This window comes from Tenebrio molitor, chromosome 1 (assembly GCF_963966145.1).
Source record: "Tenebrio molitor chromosome 1, icTenMoli1.1, whole genome shotgun sequence".
Classification (NCBI taxonomy): Eukaryota; Metazoa; Arthropoda; class Insecta; order Coleoptera; family Tenebrionidae; genus Tenebrio; species Tenebrio molitor.
Genome location: NC_091046.1, coordinates 11,992,565 through 12,016,204, shown reverse-complemented (window position 1 = coordinate 12,016,204; position 23,640 = coordinate 11,992,565). Strand labels below are relative to the sequence as shown.

The window sequence follows — 23,640 nt, the reverse complement described above, 5'->3', positions numbered from 1 at the left end:
GAAAAAATTAACACCTTCAAACGTTTTTCTAATGGTTTAAAATTTTTACCTTCTCATTCAGCTTATTTTCTCTTAAAAAAATTCTTTATCAATACCTCGAATGACTTACTTATTACGTTGTTCCCCTTGCTGGAGATTTAATGACGATCTTATTGAATATGACACTTTTTTAAAAGAAACTTTGAAAGATATCTGTAATTGTAGTTTCAATGAAAATTCTTGGTCTCAATCTACTCTTCCAGTATCTTTGGGAGGCTTAGGATTCCGCAAGTTGACATCTTTATGTTACTCCTCTTTTCTAGGCTCCATACATGGAGTTGCAAAATTACTGCTGACAATTTTACCTGCCTATATCTCTCAATCGTCAGATACAGTCCTTGTTGAAGCTTTATGTCATTGGTCAAAATTAAGTAGGAAGGAACCAATTAATAGCGTTTCACAACGTGACTGGGATATGCAAATTTGTCTTCGCAATTTGGACACTTTATCGTCTAATACAGAAAATCTTCGAGATAAAGCACGTTTACTTGCTACTCAACAAAAAGAATTTGGTGCCTGGTTGAATTGCTTACCTTCATCATCTCTTGGAACTCTTCTGGACGACTCATCTTTTCGTATAGCCGTTGCATTACGAACGGGTCAACATGTGTGCGAACCTCATACCTGTATTTGCGGCAAACCTGCAGATAAATTTGGTCATCATGGACTATCTTGTCGTAAAAGTACAGGAAGACATTCTCGCCATGGAAACATCAATGACATTATAAAAAGAGCTTTAGTATCAGCTGAAATTCTATCGATACTTGAACCTACAGGATGTTGCAGAAGTGACGGTAAACGGGCTGATGGTATGTCCCTCGTACCTTGGAAAGGTGGCAAGGCTCTCTAATGGGACGTTACGTGTAGAGATACTCTAGCAGCTACTTATGTTCCTTTGACAAGCAAGAAGGCTGGTGATGCTGCTCGTTTGGGTGAAGATGCCAAGAGAATTAAAAATAAAGAACTTTTCTCCCGCTTTTGTTTTCTACCATTTTCTGTGGAAACTTTAGGCCCTTGGGGAGCAGACGCAAAAAAATTTATTACATTGTTAGGGAAGAAAATAAGCAGCATGTCAAATGACAATAAATCGACATTATATCTTACCCAAAGAATAAGTTTGGCAATTCAACGGGGTAATGCCGCATCAGTTCTCGGGACAATTCCCCAATCACCCGATTTGGAAGAAATCTTTTATATTTTAAAATAAAAATATATTATGTATGTGTTTAACAGAAAAAAAAAATTATGTAAACATAAATAATAATACTAAAATTATAAACTTATATACGTATAAGTTTAAACGATAGTTTACAAAATTTAGATGAGGATGTTTTTTTACAAGAAAGTGGTAATACTCCAAATGAGACAAAATTTCAGCTGTCAGGTATTTTCAACGTTAAAATCGATGAAACACCAAAGTTTCGAATGCAGTTTCCATAATATAGAAATGTCAATGAAAGATGTAAAGATGATATGGTTCCAAAAGTAATTTCAGTTACAAATGTACTCTTTGCGACTTGAAAGGGACATTTCGTAGTGAACCTATACTTGGGCCAACCAACAGATATAGCAATAAAACCGCCCCCTAGTGCCCGCGTATTTTAAATAGCAGTTTCCAATTGGCTTATTCAAAACGTGCGCAGATTTTCGAAAGCCTGATGTACATCCACAAAAATTACTTGACGGCATCCGGCATCTCATTCGTTTTAACCTCGCTTCGGGAGTTTGACCACGTGTTTATGTTTGTTTGTTTTCCTTGGCATTTTTCGATTTGTATTACAAAATCTTTTTTTTTCAAGACATACAAGAATGACAAATGGCAAAGAACCTGCTCCATTGTGAAACAGGCTTCGGCGTATATCGTTCTACGCAACTAGGACACGTCCCCTTTTTTTTATTACTATATCTGTTGGTTGGCCCAAGTATAATACCGATTCTTCCGAAATTAAAAAATCGGCAGTAGGTATGTGGAATTATTGCGATTGTTTGGGATTTTATTCAATTTTCCTATTTATCTGCAGCATTAGATATCCACTGCATGAGAGTGAGAAAATATTTTGCTGCAGAAAATGAAGAATTAAATGGTGTAAAATAAGTCGCAATTCAAGAAATGATTGATGCAGGGCAAAAAAATTTTAGATTAGCGCTAGAAGCGGGAGAAATTGATTCAAAGAGAGTAGCCACGATTACAGTCAATATTGATGGAGCATGGAGTAAATGTTCTTATAAAACGAATTACAATGCATTGTCTGGGGTAGCTTCTATAATTGGTACTCGATCAAAAAAAGTGTTGTATGTAGGTATTAGGTTATATTATAATAAGTATGTACTGCAAAATATGTGAAAAATTTTAATTACTCTCGTATCCCACCTCCACCCGGCGGCACGGCAATTTTGCCGGAGTACATACACTATTACGGATAATACTATCAAGTAATAGTGCAGTGCTTATCAACATAATTACCGGCGTCTCGCCTCCACATTTTGACTTTTTTGTGTTTTATGTTTTATGTTCTGTCAATGTTAAGGAATTTCCTCACGATATAACATGAGTATAATAATATACCTTTTTGAATTTCAACCACCAATGTGTTCTCTAAGTCCAAAATTTTTAAATTTTTAAAAAGAGATTACGGTACTATTCCTGTTGCTGAAATTATAAATGGTAAAATCGATTTTTTTTCTAAACACCAAAGATTTCTCATAGCAACGGAGAGTTCTAAATATTTATTAATTTTTTTATTATATGTCTGTGTTATATTGTGTGAATTTGGAACAGCTATATCTAAAAGATATGCTTGCTTTTGTTGTTTATTTAAAATAATAATGTCTGGTCTGTTATGCTGAATGTGAATGTCAGTTAAAACTGTACGATCAAAATATAATTTGTAATTGTCATTTTCCAAACAACTTTCTGGTTTATAAATATAATGTGGTTGTGTATTCTTTAATAAGTTGAATTTAACTGCTAAATTCATGTGTATAATTTTTGCGAATATATCATGACGTTTTTTATATTCGCTTTGAGCCAAAACGGTGCAAGATGAAATGATGTGTTCAATGGTTTCCCCTTCATTTCCGCAAATCCTACATTTATCAATGATCGATTGTAAACCGCATATGTGTTTTTTATAATTTCTATGATTAGAATTAGTGATTGGTTTAACTTTGTTGAAAAGATGAAAAGATCATGATACCGCACTTTCGCAATCCGGTCATCACCTTTCCAGGTATATTTTAAAAGTGGGATTCATAATTGACGATCCCGGCAAGTCGCCCTGTCCCGAGGATGACCATTTTGTTAGCGGGAGTCGAGTGCAAGTGTAAGCAGTGAATCAGTGATTATTACTGATTATGACACCCCGGGTTTACGACCCCTAGGTAGTTCAGAAGTATAGTGGGCTGCCAAATTTTACCCGTTTTGTTGAAAGTCGAGCTCAAATCTTAAAATTTAAATTTCATCCAACAAAACTATATGAATGACAAATTTCATTGTTATTATACACGGTCATTATAAATTATTGTACAGGTGTCTCAAAATTCGCGAATTCCGAATTCAGAGCGTGGTAGGGAAGGAACTCGAAAAATACTTAGGAAAAAAAATCGCTATTCCTGAAGAAGATATAAGCACTTTAATTTTGTTCAATACATAGCAGCCTTCATATCCACAGTGACAAAATACTATTCTAGCGACGTTGCCGTTCCATTTTTAAGAAAAATTACAAAAATTTAAGATTTTTTGACTCCAAAGTAAAGCTATTCTTCAAAAAATTGTTTTACGTTATTATTTTCCACAATCATCTACACCATAAATAACAATAAACACTGAACTTTTCAGCCTGTATTTGAAGAAAACGCACTTCAAAGAGTGCACCTTCAGACCAATGTATCTTTGTGGGGGGAGTCCCGATTTTTTTTTTTAATTTCCATATTTGTACTACTGAAGTGATCCCCTACAACGCTCGAATTTGGAATTCGCGAATTGTGAGACACCCTGTAGTCCAAGTTGACGTAAAAACTGATTGCAAAATTTATGGTTGCCGCTCCATATAAAAAATGATGAATAAGTGAATACACACCATTCACACATAGGAGTTAAATTAGTTGCAAAACAACGCAATTTTCACCTAAAAAATGACAGTAACAAAAATTGTCAATGAGGCGGCAAAAATTTTATAACATGGGCATGGCTTGCGTCGACTACAATCATTTATAATGACCTGTATTACTAAAAAACCTGTATATTCAAAAGATACAATTGTGGCACATTAAAAATTAAAAGGTACAGTTGGTTGCAAAAAAAAACGGGAGACGAAAATTTTCCATTTGTCAATTTGGTCTTGTCCACTTGTCAATTAATTGTCTACTTGACAATACCTGTCAAATAATTTCAAAAAATGTCATTGAATTTTGACCATAATTCTAACCTATCTGTCGCAAGAAGTTTTCACACTATGAAAAAATTGTGAAAATGTCTCAATACTACTCGACACTTGTCACCGAGCCCGTTCCTGTAAGCTGTTCTATCTGACTGAGAACACCCAGAACAAATTTATTAAAAGTTTCACCAATAGATAGAATCTGTGAGATTAAAAATATGGTTCACTCACAACAAAGCGGATCTGTTTCAGTGCAACGTCGCACAACTAAAGTTGATCAATTTTAATGAATTATGAGTACTTATATGCCATTCACGATGTTTTGGCATAAGGGGAGGCTATGATTTCATTTTTTAACGTTGGATACAGGTTTGATTTCTGTCATCTCTGCTGTCACTAAAGTGCCTGACATGCGGACCTATCAAAATGAACGTAACATGTTGCCGAATTTACCGTAATCATAATTAAGCGACATTAAAACGTATTGATGGTGTTTGTATTAGACTGCAGAACATATTTTCAGTAAGTTACAGTGAAGTCAAGTTCTTTTTATGTATAAATTCAATCGTAGGTGAGTACAAGATAAATATGTAGCACGGATAGTGAAGGAAGAAACAACGACCCAATTGAAATGGCACAGGGGTTTTGTAAGCCCTATTATAACTTCGCGATAGAGTTGTGAATTTATGGCTTGAGTCTATTTTAAAATCTACTCCTGAAATTTGCCAACATTTTTGTAGATATTGTGAGGAACTTATTTCGGAAGATTGGGCAAAATTAATGAGAAATCTTTCATTATTGGAAACGTTCTTCCTTTAATAATTTCATTAGGAGAATCTGACTCGGAATTTGATGCAGGTAATGATGATTCAGAATTTTCTAATGAAATTATGGAAGTTGAATAGTTTTGTTCTTTTTTTTGTCATGGACGATGGGTGTGTAAATATTTTGCAGAAAGATTCGAATAAAGTAAGGCTTAATAAGTAGGTACAAGATTTTATACAATCTAGTTCTAGGAACGTTTTGGTTAAAATAAAAAATTCATTGACAAGTTACTAACTGGTTGGTTAAGACACTGTATAGGTGGGTTATCTAAGTGGTGCAGGAGCCACTTTAACTTTCGGTCCCGGTCCCTACTATTCTGTAGTCTGTTCAAGTCAGTTTCCTGTTTTGTTAAATTGGATTAAAAATGTGTGAGTATTTTATATTGCAAACTAGTAAAACTGACAACAATGCACTAGACAATGACGCAGTTTATAACCTCAAACTTAGAAAAAAATAACCTAATTCAACAGACAGCTTTACTGCCAACTTAAATGCACTTTTTCCATAGCCTCCCCTTATGCCAAAACATCGTGAATGGCATATACATACATTATACAGCGTGATCAACAATGACTGAGTCTGTTGGCAATGAAACAATTGAAAAATATTGGTGTTTTTCTGTTTCGTAATTGGCACTGACCGGATGTTTTAACTTGACACGACATTTAAAAAAAAATTTGGTTATGTCGGGTATGTTTATGCTATTACAAAAATGACCCTTTGATGGTAAACGTCAAATTCTCCTGTCAACTCTGTCAAAGCTGACAACCGGAAATGCGTTTAGATTACAGTAGTACCAAAATCATTCAAATTTTCATTGCTACCAACAGACTCAGTCATTCTTGATCACGTTGTACTAATCGACAGAATGTATTCTACAATTATTGGAGGTTACCTCTGTTGAACACATAATCATAGTAATAATAATACACTGACCTCCAAAATTAACGCATCACTTGTATTTTTACGGTTTTTTTGAAAAGTTTTACTTTAAAGCAAAAAATTGTTATACACACTGAAAATAGAGGAAAAACATAGATCATTCTACAAGAGTAAATAAAATTTCCAGCCACTGTGTACCAAAATGAGCAAAAATATCGTTTTTGCTCAATTTTTAAATTTACTCGAAAATAATTTTTTAGTAACAGTTGAAAAATTTAATCAGTATTGACATCAATTTTCATTTACTTTTAACATGGGTGATGTTAGGAACAACTTCGCATTTAAAATGTCCGTGCAAGTGGTTTTGTTAGCCCAGAATCAAGAGAGTCGGAGGACTATAGCATATCACTTTGGTATGAACTAGTGATGGGCAATGGAAATATTTCCGATTAGAAATATTTCCGAAACGGAAATATTTCAGAAACGGAAACATTATAAATTTCCATAAGTTTCCCAGTTTGAAATTTTACCGCCAAATCTCAAAAACATAACCTCTAATGTAAACTGCTGACTCAAATTACTCAAGTAGGGTATATTGCTGCAATTCGCAACGTTTTGTGTTCGTAACGACCAAATCATAATCTATTAAATTAATGTAAGGAAAATGAAATAGCACGCGTGTTTGTAATTGAATTTACCTGACCTGAATCTGAAACTCAAAGTTGTTACATATTCTCATTTTCGGTAAGTTCTATGATCTTTTTTAACAAAAACCCCTGAAAGTTTTGATATAGGACATGGTTAAACACAAAAGTGCAGTGTGGAGTCATTTTAAAAGGCTGCCAGGCAATAAGGTTTCATGCCTCTACTGCCATAAACAGTATTTCGGAAATGCAACGAGGATGATGTTGCATATTACAAATGAATGTAGACGCTGCCCTTCTGCAAGACTATTGGCTAGCACTTCCAAAACTGGAACCTGTAAAAGTAGCACATCTTCAACCTGGGGATCATTCTCTGATGATAACGTAAATGAGAAAAATATTCAATCCAAAGTTACTTCATTTATTGATAAAATGTGTCCAAGTGAGAATGAAAAATTAAATATGATGATAGGTAGAGCAATATATGATGCTGCACTACCTTTTACAATTGTAGAAAATCAAAAATTTATAGATTTCATCAAATGCTTAAGGCCCTCTTATAATCTCCCCTGTAGAAAATCTATTGCAACATCAATTATGGACAAGATATATTCACAAATAAAAACATCTGTAACTCAGATGCTTGAACAAAGCACATCATTAAGTATGTTATGTGATGGATGGAGTGATATAAATAACACTCCAATACTGAATATAATATTTACTACCCCAGAACCTGTTTTCTACAAAGCTGTACATACACAGCTGGAAAGACATACAGGGAAGTTTATCTTTGAGATATTAAATGAAGCAATAGAAGTAGTTGGTAGTGAAAAAGTCCATGCATTTGTAAGTGATAATGCTAGGAACATGAAAGCTGCTTGGAATTTGCTAAAAGAAAAGTACCAAACTCTTATAATTTACGGCTGTTTAGCCCATGGATTGAATCTTTTAGCTAAAGATATCGCTAGCCTTGAAGATTTTAGTAACATTATTGCACACACAAAAAAAATTGTGCAGACATTTCGCAATAAACATCTTCCCAGCCAACTATTCAAGAAAATTCAAACAGAAAGTGGAACTGGACAAGCTCTTCATGTACCTGTTGAAACTCGATGGGGAACATACACAAAATGTCTACAGTCAGTATTAAAGAATAAAGAAAATTTGCAAACTGCAGCTGTAAAGCAACAAATACAAAATCAGATTGAAATTAGTGTTAGAAATAAGATCCTGGATGAAGATACCTACTGGCCTGGAGTAGAAAGATGTTTAAAAATTTTAACTCCTATTTCAGAGGCAATCCATAAGTTAGAAGCAGATAAAAACACCATAGGCTGTGTTGTAGGTCTAATTAAATATATAGAAAACTCAATTTTGGAGCATTCATCGTTATTTAGGTTAGTTTGTGGGATGTGGTCATTATTTTGCAATGATTTTAACGTATATTTTTTTGTTTAGTGATGACGTTGGGAGAAAAATTAAAGCTATGTTTCACCATCGAAAGGAATTTGTTTGTCATGATATACATTATGCTGCAAGTTTATTAGATGCCAGACAACAGGTAGCCTTATCTGAAGATGAAATTGAAAAGGCAGTAGATAAAATATTGGAAGTCGGTACTAACATGAGTTTAGAAAGAGAGCAACTACTTATTGATATTGGTGAATATCGTGCACGAGAAAAACTGTGGAAATCAAAAACAATTTGGGAAGCTGCAAGAAAAATGGAACCTGTAACATGGTGGAAAGGCCTTTGTAGCACCAGATCTTTGGCTGTAGTAGCTGAACGTATATTAAATTTTCCAGCTACATCAGCAGCAGCTGAGCGAAATTTTAAAACATTTTCTTTAATTAAAACAAAAAAACGAAATCGGCTAACCCTGGAACGGACAGAGAAAATGGTGTATATAAAATCAAACATTAAGTTTTTCAACATAGAAAGTGAAAGTACAGACAAAAATGATGACATTGAAGTTGAAAGTCTTCCAGGAAAGACGATGGAGATCGAAAGAAATGAGTATGAATATGAAAGTATCTCTTCCAAAAATGAAGATGTTAGTTCAAGTTCAGAGTTATGTGATGATGACACGATTACTATTGACAGTATTGACACTGATAATGCTCAAGAAATAGAGGAGACTGATAATGATATTTGCGGTACAAAAATTTATGCCAAAAATATTGAAGACACTTGTGATGAAATTGTAAATATAGAAAAAACTCCAAATGTTGCTTATTATGACGGAAATCTGCATGACACGGAGTTTATTTATGTATATGAAAATAAATAAGAAAATTATGAAAATGAAACTTATATACAGGACTGGAATAGTGATCTTTTTTTCTTTTTTTATGTTATTTGTTATAACTATTTTATATTCTTATGAATGCATTTATTTTCTGTTACTGTTATTTTTTTTTTTCTTTAATAAATTTAAAAATTATGTAGTTAAACTTGAACATTAAATAAGTGAACTCCTTATGCACAACCAAAAACCCTACAATAGGTCAAAACTCTGTCGCTGATATTAAAAAATGGTTTATTAAATCTTAAAACATTGTCAACAAACATTCTTCATGGTTATTTGGTCTTTTTTTGAAGAGTAAAAGAACCCCAATATGATGGAGCACACATTTTCAAAATTACAATGTTTCTTAAATTTCCGGAAATATTTCGGAAATTTTTGCCGGAAATATTTCCAAATTATAAATTTCCGGAAATTTCCCATCACTAGTATGAACCAATCTACCGTATCTAAAGTTCTATGAAGACATCGGGAGACTGGACGGCACACAAGGAGGCGGAAACAAGGCCGAAAACGGATCACAACACCTCACCAGGACCAATACTTATGGTTAATAAGCATTAGAGAAGGGTTCCTCACTGCTTTCCGACTTCAAGATCGCATGTTAGACAATATGCACTCCGCCTGGGTGAAAATACTATTAGAAAATGACTAAAGGAGGATCAGATACATCCGAGAAGACCAGCCACTGGATCCAAGTTAACTGCAGCTCTTCGGAGGGCCCGTTTAAACTTTGCATTAGAACATGTCAATTGGGTCGAACAAGATTGGCGCAGAGTTTTGGCCTTCGATGAATCCAGGTTCTGTTTATACAAGTCTGACGGACAGGTAATAGTGTATAGACGACCTGGGGGCCTACCACCGACTCGTGTGAGATTTCTCACCGGTGAGTTTTGTCACCAAAATGACGTCATTTTAATGAAAAGTGCTAAAACCCTACTATTGACGCTGTGACTTTTCTCACCGGTGACAAAAGTCGAATGAAAACGCGTGAGATTTTTCGATCGCTTTATTATGAGTGGAATTATGGTGAGATTTGACATTTGAAGTGTGTTCAATTCAAATGAAGAATAATAGTTGGTTATAATGAATAATATATGAAATGTTTAATTAAACAAAGTGAATATTGAATATTTTTGGTTTATTATTATTAAATATCAGATAAAATTTGAAGAAAAACGCAGGTAGGTAACCAACCAAACGCTCTTTTTCTACATCTTGATGAGACTATTATTACTTGCACTGTTAATTCTACGTTTCTTTCTTTAACACACCCCATAGTGTGCCCAATAGTTTTTGTACTTGTAAATTGTAAAATATGCATTACAATACGTGCTTTGCGTGTTTTTTTAGGTTGAAGTGGACTCTGTGGATTATATTTGTTTGGAATTATTCATCTAAAAGTGAACCATCCCTCCATCTATGCCTCTATGGGCAGTAGATCTACTTCTGGCGCGAAGTCGGTGGTAGGCAGCCCCCCTGCGCCCTGCGTGTGTTCTGCGGCCCTGCCCTCGCCCCTCGTTCCTAGATCCTCGTTCGCGGTGTGAGTACGCCGGACGCCGGTTGTCTCGCTTTTCGTTCGTTTTCAATTCTAATCCATTTCAATCCGTTTGTATTGTAATCAATGCTATCAAATAATTTACCGTTCAAAGTGTTACCTTTTGTAAATTCAGTTTGTCAACTTTGTGTGTTGTTAATCTAATTCTAAGTGTTGACGTTATCCGTTCGTTTTTCTCTTCTTCACCCACGCGTTTCAGTTGTAGGTACAATTCGCAACAATATTCTTTGTGTTATTTTGCCAGTGGTCTGCAATCAAACTTGTGCATAAAATGGATGATTTAATGATGCTCAATTTAATTGAGAATTTGGAGAAGAAGTAGATGTGTTATTGAGGCGAGCTGCTGGAGTTATTTAATTTTATTGTGATCTTATATGCGTCTGAAAAGAAGACCCAGTGATTTATCTATCCATACTCAAGTAATTAAGCTAATAAGGTTTTTTTTTGTCTGCATTATTTTTTTATTTGTTGGCAGCACACCTTCTATGCTACGAGCAGCTATCAGGCTTATGTTGGATGATGTTGGATACAGTTGCTTCATAAGCATTTCTCAACAAACTGTGAGTGACGCATGAAGTAGGTAACAGAAGCCTTGAGCCAGCCCAAAGTAGGTACTAAATACTTATATTAAGTATCCTAACAATTTGGAAGCCCTTAGAAGTGTCAGACACAAATAAATTCATCAGTTTCAGTGAGCACATGTAACTTTAATGCATTTTTTATTTATCGTTTTATTTACAGGTGGAGTTTCTAATGGTCGGGTTTTTTGGACGTGGAGATCGACGAGGAAAAGGATTTGGTGCTGAACAACTATTAGGACTGGCAGGCTCTGAAGTCACTGAACGAATTGATTGGGTTGGAGGATGGTCAGAACCAGGAGCATTCAAAACAGCAACTGGTGTCAACACTGCAGCAATAAATTCTTCAGTTTGTGACAATGACTGAAAATTGCAAAACTGTTCACTCCACCTCCTGTTTTATTGGCTTTTCTCTTATTCACAGCATCTTCTTATTGTCTTGCCAGATCTGTAGAAATTAAAATAAAATGTTGAAATTAAGCCTTGGATATTTTAATAGTATACAAATGAGCTGTCACCACCAGTTTTCAGGTGCGTGGCTGACTGTTTGAAGCACTTAGCTTGCTGAGTACTGCAAAATAGGCTGAGCACCTGAAAAGTTACCTATTGACAAAAAATCGGTTCTAATTTTTTGATGTTATGTTTGGTAGATGTCAAATTTGTATATTTAGTTATATTCCACTTTGCACCCTTTGAACGATGTAGATATATATAAATTCTAAAGTAACGAATATGAAAAATTACCTTTCTTCACGCTTTCCACTCTTTTTGCGGAGAATTTTCCAGAAATTAATTCTGGGTGAGTCCGCATAAACTCGACCAAAATTTCTTTTTGCTCTTTCGTCACTTTTATGATTGATTATAAAGTTTCAAAAATCGTGAAAAATGATTTGTTAAATGTCAAAACCACGATTGAAACCTATATGTTGCTAAGCAACGAACGCGAATTGCAGCGTTGCAATATCTAACAGATGAGAAAACTCATCGGTGAAATTTCTCATCTCACGCAATGTCAATAGTAGCGTTTTTAAAAAATGAGTGACAAAATGCACGTGAGTTTTTTCACTGGTGAGAAAACTCACCGAAGTCGGTGGTAGGCCCCCTGGTGAGTGATATACGCAGTGTAATTTCGTTACTAAAGAGAGTTTTGGGGGAGGTTCAATAATGGTATGGATAGGAATATCTTTAGACGTAGCTACAGAGCTGGTGGTTTTAGTTAGACGCAATTTGAATGCACATCGATATAGCACGAACATCTTGGAACCTGTTGTTGTACCTTATGCCCCATTCGTAGGGCAAGACTTCATTTATATGCACAATAATAGACAGCCACATATTGCAGTGGTAATTTCCGACTAATTTAGGACTATTGAAATATCAGTTATGAAGTGGCCAGCACGTAACCCTGACCTCAACTCAATCGAACACTTATGGGATAATATGGAAAAACTGTTACAAGCAATGTAAGGACGTCTAAATGACTTCAGTCAGCTAACAAGAGCACTTCTGGATATTTGGCAAAATATAGTGTAAAATCATAACAGAAACCTCATTTTTAACATGCCACTACGTTTAAGCTACAATTAACGCTAGAGGTGACAATACAAGATTTCAGGAAAATAATCTTTAAATTTCGATCGTTTTTTTGATTTCTCATTTTTACTCGTGATGTTACCTTTTCGAATTTTTGTATTTTTTTCTACATTTATTGCTCTTTTTTGTAAGAAAATGTGTTGAAAATATTTCCCATGGTTCAGCTGTTATTGTTGTTGACATATTTTTTTAAATATTTCAAAATTTGCTTTTTTAATTAAAAAAATCAAAGTGATGCGTTAATTTTGGAGTTCAGTGTAATATTAATCTAACAGTTCCCGTTTTTTTTTGCAACCAACTGTAATCATAGAATCGAAAATCTACCGGCATATCAAAAATCATCCTGGTCAAAGGTGGGCATGGATTGGAAAATGTCCGCTTCAACTTATTTATTGTGACGATTTCTTCAGTACGAACGATTGGCCTACCAGCACCTTTTTTATGAGTCACAGAGCACAGACCCAGTTTCGCAAAACACCAACACAATTTGTAAGGCATGCATAAAAATCCTTCGAAATTACTGCAAAGTGTGGGAAGTGCTCTCGAAAATTGATTTTGACATTCAAAAAATGATTTGACACAAAGCTTCGACAATTATTGGAAAATCCATGACTACCTTTGACCAAGATTTACAACAATCTAGATAGGTATAGACGAATCAACTTCGAAACGTCGCAGAAATGATGAGTTACCAGATATAAACAACAGCAATTGAGACATATCTTTTTTGAAATACATTAATTATTAATCATTATAAATGATTGTCTCATCGCAGTAGGCGTTGGTGACGTAGTTGAATGTGCCACAAGCCTCATAACATGAGTGAGACTAATATCGCGGATAGGTGGCGCTACTGGCTGTAGTGGAAATCTGTCTATACTTGGGCCAACCAACAGATATAGTAATAAAACCGCCCCTAGTGCCCGCGTGTTTTAAATAGCAGCTTCCAATTGGCTTATTCAAAACGTGCGCAGATTTTCGAAAGCCTGATGTACATCTACAAAAATTACTTGACGGCATCCGGCATCTCATTCGTTTTAACCTCGCTTCAGGAGTTTGACCACGTGTTTATGTTTGTTTGTTTTCCTTGGCATTTTTCGATTTGTATTACAAAATAGTTTTTTTTCAAGACTTATAAGAATGACAAATGGCAAAGAACCGGCTTCATTGTGAAACAGGCTTCGGCGTATATCGTTCTACGCAAGTTTGTCTAACGTCACCAGGCTGGTGGCACATTCAAAATTTGTGTGGGTTTTCAACGCCAACTGCGATGGGACAATCATTTATAATGACCCTGTATTAGACACGGTTATTAATCAAATAGAAATAAATTACAAACTTACATTTTCCGTCACCTCTGTTTCGTTTTTTCTCGCATCCAGGGTAGGGTTTACCTGATGAAAATTTCAGAATTCGTGTAATAGTTTGGGTTGCATTATTTGAAATGTTTGAAATGAAATAAACGGCTTTTCAGTTGGCCTAGTTTTACCTGAAATGCGTAAGTACCTGCCAGAAGGTGTAGTTAATCAACAAATCTCATTACTAAGCTTTTAGATATTTTCGTCTCCGAAATAAACGTTCAAATGTGAATTTAGTGGAAAAATCGTTCGTACGTATATTTATGTATGTATAATAAGATTTGTGATTTTTTTGGAAGCACAGTGATGTCACCAAACGCTTTAAAATTCAACTTCCGAGGGCCCCATATTTTTTTTGTTAATTTCGAATTAGGTTTTAGTGTTACAGCTTCCTGCATAGTCCTTATATTGCAATTTATTTTATTGTTATTTATAATGAAATCTAAAAAAGAAAAGTATGGGGCCCTAGAGGAAAGACGTATCTTTCAAATAAAAAAAGGACCTTGCCTTCATCTGTTGTGGTTTTAAAAACCAGCGTTTTTTGACTATTTCAAATCAGGTCAACCCCACCCTTAAAGCAAGTGTATGTAAGTAATTACCTTCAGCCTTCATAACGCTTTTGAGATTTGGGGGGCAATAAATTCTCACAAGCAGCGTTCGCAATTTCTTCAATATCCATCTTGTTTTCACCGTAAAGCACTACACGTGACAGCTTTTGAAATTTTTATTTGTTTATAAAAACAAAATGTGCCTGCACACATTACAACCAGCCATTCGCGATTTCTTTAGACAATTTTCTGAGTTTACGAACTAGCATTTGGCAAGGAAACTTTGGATATTTTGCAGGATATTGACTTCTGCTAGTGGGAAAAACATAATAAGCCATGCGGAACGTAAGAACTAACATTCCTCGGAAGAATTACAATTCTTCCTCGAAAGTTATAGTGTCCTTACGTTCCTTATGACTTAAATAACTGTTTGACACAACTATAAAACGAATCAAGAGTTAGACTCGTAATACAATTGGACATGACAGGTTAAATAACATGGCCCAAATTGCAATAGAAAAAGATCTGGTAAATAACGATTCTGAACAATTTCTTGAAGATGTAGTCGATCACTTTGCTCAACAAAAAAATCGGAGAATACCCCTGGTGTATAAAAACTTTAACCAATATTTTTTCTTGACATTAGAGACGTTAGTCCTTGTGCACAATGGACATAAGCGTGACATAAGGCATAAGAAATCATGATACATGCAGTGTATATACTACTAGTTGTTACGTAACTTATGAGAAGTAACCTCAGTGAACATTATTGTTGTGTACAAAAAGGCATGGAGAATCATATTCGAGTTATATGAACACATAAATTATTTTCCAATTGCCCAAATTTATAAATTTTTCTTAGGCATCTCTTATGTATTTCTTTATGTCTTATGTCCATTGTGAACAAGCACTTAGAGTTTTATATTATTTGTTTTGTTAATAATTTTTATATAATCTTACAGTCGAATGCAAAAAAAAGTAGACAAGAAATTTTCGGCTGCTTGGTCCAGTTTTAAAGTTTTTCGTTTTTGGTTGGCACCCGACTAAGACTGACTGTATTCTTGGTTGCCTAGCCGAATGCAAAAAAAGTGAGAAGAAGTTGTCGATATCATAAAAGCCACATTTATACAATAACATTTTGAGGAAAAACAATTACAGGCAACTGTTTTTGTCTATTTTTTTGCATTCGACTGTTGTTAGAAATACTCCTTTATTGTTATTTTTTTACTTTCTATATGTCTACAATTGACAAAGATTTTGAAGCGTTTGTTCAAAATCACAATTTATTTATTTTTTCTTGGACACTGTCAGAATTTGAGAATTTTCTCCTATGTGAACGGATTTTGATTAATGTCACAACTTGTCAAAACGAAACGTCAAATTAATTTTAAAGTTTTTAAGTGATTTGGAGCCTTTAAGGGGCTCGTCGAACAAAAAAACGTTGTATTCAACTCGTTCGTTTGTAAATTGGGCCTTTAAAACGCTCGTTTCACTCGCGTTTTAAAATGGCCCACTCGTGCCAAAAAAGGCCCAGTTTACACACAAACTCGTCAAATAAACTACTATTTTTTTTTTTGAAATTATAATTATGTTTATGTTTTTAAATTTATCTCCCCAATCCTTCCTTTTATTCCCTATTCCTTTTTTCATCCTATCTCACCATCTTCCCTCCCGGCAAGAAAGCTCTACACCTTCACGTTGGTCTTGCTGAACTGTTGATTACCTACGTAAATTTTGGGACAATAGAAATTTAACCATTTTATTGCGTTCAACGTTCAACTGACTAAGTTTAAAGCATATACAGGGTGATTCACGAGTAATAATGAGCCTAACAAAATTTGTGATGCAACCAACAATACATGAATCCCGTAGTTTTTTTTAGTTTGTGTTTTATTGACTATTTAATTCATCTGTCACTTAATGTTCATCAACCAATAAAACAAACTTAATTTTAGTAATTTCCATGGTTAAAAGAATTGCAGCGAATATTGGACTAGTAAAAATATCAGCGACTATTCTACTAGTACTTGAAGTAAATATTTTAAACAAATGAAAACTTTTATTTAAACTTTTTTACAGCGAAAAAATGAACACAGAAATATTATTTTCTTGGTAGTTGAAATTCAAAAAGGTATATTATTGTACTCATGTCATATCGTGAGGAAATTCCTTAACATTGACACAGAACATAATACACAACAAAGTCAAAATGCGGAGGCGAGACGCCGGTAATTATATTGATAAGCACTGCACTATTACTTGATAGTAATATCCGTAATAGTGTATGTACTCCGGCAAAATTGCCGTGCCGCCGGGTGGCGGAGGGATAGTAGAAATTTTCTAACAAATTGAAATGTACAATTTGAAAAACTGAAACAAATTTGAGGAATTTGATTCATTAAATAGTCCTCCAAATACGATTCATAGTCAATGTTATGCCGATTATTTTTGTGGTGGTGTTACGAATGTCAACGGCGCTGGGATATGAATTTGACGAGTGCGTTAGCACGAGTCGAATTCGAAAGCGCGGTTGACATTGACTACTCGTCGTATTACTACTGATTATTCCCATATAATGATTTTGATTAAATTTGACAAATGTAATGCCGCGCACGTTGACTATGTTTTATAAAATTAAAATATGTATAAGTATTTTTATCCTCACAATCGGTCCAAATGTAATGTTGGCTCCATCACAAACTTCGTTAGGCTCATTATTACTCGTGAATCAACCTGTACCTTTTTTTAAAGCAGATGATGGAATGTAGTAAAAATCGGTTGTTAATGTTACTGTAATTTTCAAAACGTCCAGGTTAACGAAAGGTGGAACATTTTGAAATTACGTCTCACCTTTGTAATAAGCATTATACCCATCACCACCGTTTAACTAGTGCAAGGTCAAAAAAAAACAGAATGTGTCGTAAAGACGCACGATAGAAATGAAACTTTTGTATTACAGGGAAACATTGTAATTATTTATCAATCACTGTTAAATAGCATATTCACAACAAAATTGTATATTTTAATGAAGAAAATAAATTATAAACAACGATGACACTAAACAATATCGAAATGCGTAACTCATTGTTCATTTTTAAGCCTCCAAATCAAAGAGAGGACATTATCGATAAATGCCGTGAGTGTGACAAAGACAGAGACACTGCTCCCACTCGACCCAATAGTGTTTACCCCCACCACTTTTCGTCACACAAAAAGGTTGCCGATCAGAATTTCAAGACCCTCCCATAAAAAGTTTCACTTCAAAAACGCGAAAAAATGACCAAGTGTACCTACTTAAAAAAATTGCTGGTGCCTACATGGTTCTGATCTTCACGAGCCGCTTCTGCGATAGCGGGTCGCCTTGTCTTAACCCTTCTTTAACTTCGAATTTTTTTGGTGTTTTTTAGTTTATCTCACTTCATTCTCTGTCTCTTGGAGTGTTAGCTTTATTATTATCATCTTATTATGAACTCCCAGGTCTCAGGTCTACTAGGCCGAGTGCGACATGGTCGTCCAAAATCAGGGCGAAGAGGCGACCTTCGTTGGAGGGCGGGGAGAGTCGGTCACTTGCGTCTCGACGGGACTGGCGCCTCGACGGGACTGACGCAGAAGATCAGCGGATGGAGGGTAAACGACAACGTCACTCTTAGCGACCACCTGCCTATATCGTTCCAAATAGGCGTGAAGAAAGAATTGAAGGCACCAAGAGCCAACAGCACCGGATGGTGGTGGCAGGAGGAACGAAGGGAAAGCCTCATTGGGAAAGCAAGAGGGCACCTGAAAGCGCTGCCGGATTCAAACCCAAAGAACATTGTGGAAGCCATCCAGAGAGCGTGCAACTGCACGCTCAAGGGAAAATTCTCGAGTGGACGCAGATCTGTTTACTGGTGGACATCTGAGGTGCCTGCCATCAGAAGGAACTGCCTCTGTGCCAGGAGGAAACTGACGAGGGCTAGGAAGAAGAAGCTAGGAGAAATCCACTCAGCCCAATAAGGACACAAGGAAGCGTCAAAAAACCTGAAGACGCAAATAAAAATGACAAAGGAGGAGGCATGGGCGAGACTTGTGGCAGAAGTCGAAGAAAACCCGTGGGGAGACGGCTACAAGATTGCCACAGGAAAGATGACACATTCCGCCATCGATCACGGAGCCATGGGACGCGGTCAGAAAGCTGTTTCCACAAGGACGCCCGCCTGCGTGGACTGGCCCGCGTGTGGAGGAAGCCCCAGCATTTACAGCGGAGGAGCTCCAAGCTGTCACCCAAAGCCTCCGCCTTAAAGAGGCGCCCGGTCCTGATATGATCCAGCCGGAGGATGTCAGGACACTCGTGAGAGAAGTGCCCGAAGTGTTTCTGGAGGTAATGAACGCCTGCCTGAGAACAGGAACAATTCCTAAAATGTGGAAAGTGGCCAGATTGATTTTGTTACCGAAAGGGAAATCTGGGAGAGAAGGAAGAAAGTTCAGGCGCGCATGTCACTTGGACACGTTGGGCAAGCTACTAGAGCACCTCATAAGGGCCCGTTTGGTTAACAATCTGGAGGAAAGAGGTGGCGTGTCGGACGCTCAGTTCGACTTCCGCAAGGGGATGTCGACAATAGACTGAGATACCCGCTTTTGAATTCAAACTAACCGCCAATAAAAACTATAGAAGTACGGGTGTCGGTACCGTCGGCGACCGCTTGGGGGCGGGGGTGAAAGTCGACAGGGGATGAACGACCATGTTTTTTTTTGGAGACACTTTTGTCTTGACTGCAGAGTAGTGCAGAAGTACGGTGTATTCTTCTGTGTTCAAATTGTGCGATTTTAGTTGTTTTTTTAATTATTGAACTGTGCTAAAGGTTGCTGTCCAGCTTCTGTGTTTGTACTAGGTATGTGTTTGGGGTACTAAAATTAATTCTGCCTCGCGCGAAATGTAGTTTAACAATAATAAGACACAAATGGGTCGCACGTGGGTTTCCACCATGCTTTACAAAATCCACGATTATCTCGACCATCCCCATGTATTACGCTTTTAACATTTATAAGCTTGCGAAGGAGCGTAAGGCAGCTTGGTTCTAGCTTTGCAAAATTTATAAAATCGTACGACTCACGTTTTTTTTTGTAAACTCAGATGTAACGATTCACTAACGTTCCTAAAGGGAAAAGGGCACCAAGTTTTAGCCTGGGTCTGTGGCTTTCACTTTTAAGCGCACTTCCTCATTTTTGATCCCCTTTTAATTATTCCGAGTGACGCTTTTGGTGTGATAAGTACCTAGTTATTGTTCGACACTTTAATCAAAATTTCAAAGTTTCCACTTTCCATCCCGGTAGCTACCAAATGTGTTTATATTTCAGGTGTCTCCGTGGGTTTTTCCTTAGCTAGGGATCTACTACATTTAGTCCTGGGGCGCCCCCCTTGTCGATGAACCGGCTCTAATATGCTAGGGTCGACCGGACTATGTTTTTTTTTTTTTATGTATGTGTTAATGGTTGTTACCACTTTTCCATCCCAATTTGAAAGTGTTCTTAGATAGCTCTGTCAACAAATATTTGTCGCGTTTCCTTTTTTGTTTGCTTATTCCAGTTTGCTCTCTCTGTTTGAGGGGTTTTGTTTTCCTCTAACCTACAAGCGTTGAACACGACCTCGCGGCCCTCATAAAATTTGCACCCCAAGGGAGACCCAAAAACCTAACGCTTGGCAGGACTTGTTGAATGCTGGGTTATACTCAAGCTCCATGGCACACTTCCGGAAATGTGATCAGGTCTATTTTCCCTGAGTCTGAGACAAGCGCGTTTTGTTTTTCTTTTGCTTTGTCATGTTCACTTCAACCGATGAACTTAGAGTACCTCAATTTGTTGACTTAACGTAAAGCAGTTAGGGCTTTTTCCCTTAGCACAAAATCACGGGTAGGCGGGAAATGTTAAAGTCGTAAGGATAGGTGCCACAGACCACCGGACCACACAAAGCCATTCGCTCCTTCTATAGTGTATCTGCCGCACATTGTAATTTAACTTGAAAAAAAAAACATGCTAAGGTTCTCGTCTAGTGCTCGCTCTCGCTCGAAAGGTCCGAAGTAACTGCATTTTTTTGTAATGTACATGACCGTTCTGTTTTTCCTGAATTTTAGATTGTGTTGTTTATGAAATCAGTTTTGCTCAATTTTCAATAACTGTCCCGTCCACGTTGTCACTTCGGACTTTTTTTTTCAGGAGAGGTTTTAGCGGAGCCTCATTCGGGAGTCTAGGAGAATGGCCAGAGCTCACCATTTTCCTAGAGTTCTAAATGAGTAGTCTTCTCATATTTGGGGAGGCTTGGGTGCCCTCTCCCGAGACGTTTTTATTATTCATTAATCCCGACGTTAACAAAAATCATAACATTGAATAAATAGCTGCTTAAAATTATCGTGTTGTTTTATTTGCACTCTTCTGTGTAGTTCACAAACCCTGTTGGAACGAATCTGGGAATGTTTAATTTGTATAAAAAAAAAACACAACGTAGGGAAATTAACTAAGTACGATCACGCGCTCTTGGCCATTTTTTTGAATTTCGCGGGTTTTATTTTCATTGTGTATGTTGGTAAAAAAAAAAATTAGATGGCCGCTTGGTGGAAAATTTGAATTACCCACTTGGTTCATCACAGGACGTCTTCGAAGAAGTAATGAAGGTGGCGAGGAGAAGAGGTTCGCGAACGCGGGGACGTGGGACCGAAAGAACTACTGCGCCCTGGTCCTGATCGACGTAGAGAACGCCTTTAACTCGGCCCCTGTACGCAGCAGCAGGATGGGCGGACGCCCTGAAACAGAAGAAGAGCGTCGAAATACTGAACCGGGTTCAGCGCAGAGACCTGATAAGAATTGCTAGTGCTTACCACACGGTGTCCACTAAGGCACTCCAGGTTTTAACAGGGATCTTGCACGGGAATATGCAGGCCGAGGGACGGGCGCTCCTCCGTTAGCAGTATTTTTCTAGGGAGCAGCTAAAGGAGAGACAGATGCAGGAACGGCAGACCCGGTGGGAAAGCACCGAGAAGGGAATCTGGACTAGGCAGCTCTTGCCGAAGATCGCAGAATGGACAGGGAGGAACCATGGCGAGCGAACGACACAGGCTCTCACGGGGCATGTTTGCTTTGTGGGATTCCTGCATAAGATTGGAAAGGAAAACAGTCCGAAATGTTGGTTCTGCGATGCGGAGTTAGACGACGTAGAACACACACTGTTCCTGCATGAAAGGTGGGACCGGGCAAGGTTGCAGCTGCTGAGGGAGACGACGGAATGGTCGACGAGGGAAAACTTCGAGGCCATCCATCTACGCTACAAAGAAGATTGGGAGACCGTGAGCAATTACGCGAGGAAAATTCTGAGGGCCAAGGAAGACTTTGAAAGGGAGCGTGAAAAGCTGCGGTGAACGAGGACAGCGACGAGCATACGGCGATGTGCGAACAGTCCAGGGTACCCAGGAGACGATGCGAGGAGGGGTTTTTAGTGGGTAGACTCGTCCCGACCACCACGACGAGAAGTCCACGGATGAGAAGTCCCACAGTCACAGTCCCACACTCCCCACGGCAACTTGGTATCCTGAGGGTTGTACGTAACGTATTTTCCTCTCCTCCCGAAATTAAAAAAAAAGTCTACTAGCGTAGCGTCCTACACATCTCTCTTCTTATAGTTCTCCAAAGTTGCTAAGAGCTTATAAAATTTTAGGGGTGTAACGACCCATTAGAGAGTTTTCGCGTTACGTTTTTCAGATAACCGTGTACGTTAACGCCGGGGTTGCTAGGCAATAGCGTAACCGATTCATTACCCCCCGTTGTTTGAATAAGCGGTTACGGTAATTGCTCGCGAATAGCGTACCGGTTACTTTAACGGAACGTAACGCGAAAACTCTCTGTTATAATAGTACCGAGCGATCATTTAAAAAATAAATCGAGTTTGCTTTGGAGCCTATGCTATAGCATGGGTTGCCATAGGTAACACGCCGACTCGATTTATTTTTTAATTGATCGCACCGTATTTTACAGTAGAAGTCCGGTAGGATCTTGGACCATTTAAGTGGTGCGCTTCGCTCCAGGAGCGAAGCGCACCACTTAAATGGTCTAAGGTTAGGATAGCCTTTACTGCCAAGCCAGAGATTTTGTGAGACGAGCTCGCAGAGCGAGTCGAATAATACTGGCGAGGCAGTCAAGGCCCTAACGGACGTGTATTGTACAATAGTTTTTGTAATATCTCTACGATTCGTTCACAATTATCTTTTTGAAATAAATTTTTTTCAACGCCATCGAAAAAACCGAATGATTAATAAGTGTGCGGAGGACGTCGTCATGTCAACCGTTGTTTGTGAAAAAAAATTGTTTGAATGTTGTTTGTCAGATTTGTTCAACGCTTAACTTTCCGTTGAAAATAAATGAATGAAATCAATAAAAAATCGCAATCAAGATATTTCCGATGTCCGGAAGTGAGGTCATCGTTATTGCCTGCAAAAGTGTTAAGTGTTAAAATTGTGAAGCATCATCTTCGATCTTGTCTACATTTGCTGCTGTTTGTCAGATTTGTTAAACACTTAACTTTCCGTTGAAAATAAACGACTGAAATCAACAAAAAATCGCGATCAAGATATTCCCGATGTCCGGATGGCCGCAGAGCAAGCGAGGTCATCGTTATTCCCTGCAAAAATTTTTATTGGAAATTTTTTTGCTAATGAACGAATACATCCATAAATGAGGTCAGAAGACCAATTATTAGCAAATAAGAGCACGAGACGAAGTCGAGTTCATTAGCAAAAAAATTGCCGATATTAAAATTTTGCACGAGGGGTATACGGCTGATTATTTCATGAATAGAATGAAACCAAACGCATTATTTCCAATCCTTTTTTTCAAAATAATAATAAAAAATATCAGGTATAGTCCATTTTTTAATTATAGTCCGATGTATCAATTAAAAAGCAGAAC

The 23,640-nt window shown here is 37.1% G+C and overlaps 1 protein-coding gene and 4 long non-coding RNA genes across 6 annotated transcripts; 4 read left to right on the top strand and 1 right to left on the bottom strand.

Moving 5' to 3' along the window:
* Window positions 1-4,726: 4,726 nt before the first annotated feature.
* LOC138141421 (uncharacterized) lies at window positions 4,727-5,411 on the top strand. The gene is made up of 2 exons (XR_011163150.1): window positions 4,727-4,940; window positions 4,990-5,411. It is a non-coding gene; the product is annotated as an uncharacterized lncRNA (long non-coding RNA).
* Window positions 5,412-6,550: 1,139 nt separating this feature from the next.
* Window positions 6,551-9,224, top strand: LOC138129480 (uncharacterized). The gene is made up of 3 exons (XR_011159222.1): window positions 6,551-6,869; window positions 6,920-8,169; window positions 8,231-9,224. It is a non-coding gene; the product is annotated as an uncharacterized lncRNA (long non-coding RNA).
* Window positions 9,225-9,905: 681 nt separating this feature from the next.
* On the top strand, window positions 9,906-11,693 carry LOC138129468 (uncharacterized). Of its 2 annotated transcripts, XR_011159221.1 has the most exons (4): window positions 9,906-10,620; window positions 10,835-11,054; window positions 11,111-11,326; window positions 11,377-11,693. It is a non-coding gene; the product is annotated as an uncharacterized lncRNA (long non-coding RNA). The 2 variants fall into 2 exon arrangements; XR_011159220.1 differs by having other exon boundaries at window positions 9,907-11,054.
* LOC138129487 (uncharacterized) lies at window positions 11,322-12,285 on the bottom strand. The gene is made up of 2 exons (XR_011159223.1): window positions 11,958-12,285; window positions 11,322-11,804 (listed from the first exon to the last, which is right to left on the bottom strand). It is a non-coding gene; the product is annotated as an uncharacterized lncRNA (long non-coding RNA).
* Window positions 12,286-21,683: 9,398 nt separating this feature from the next.
* Window positions 21,684-22,097, top strand: LOC138141424 (uncharacterized). Its single transcript, XM_069062125.1, has one exon. It carries the CDS (start codon window positions 21,684-21,686, stop codon window positions 22,095-22,097), a length of 414 nt encoding a protein of 137 aa, XP_068918226.1.
* The last annotated feature ends 1,543 nt before the right edge of the window (window positions 22,098-23,640 follow it).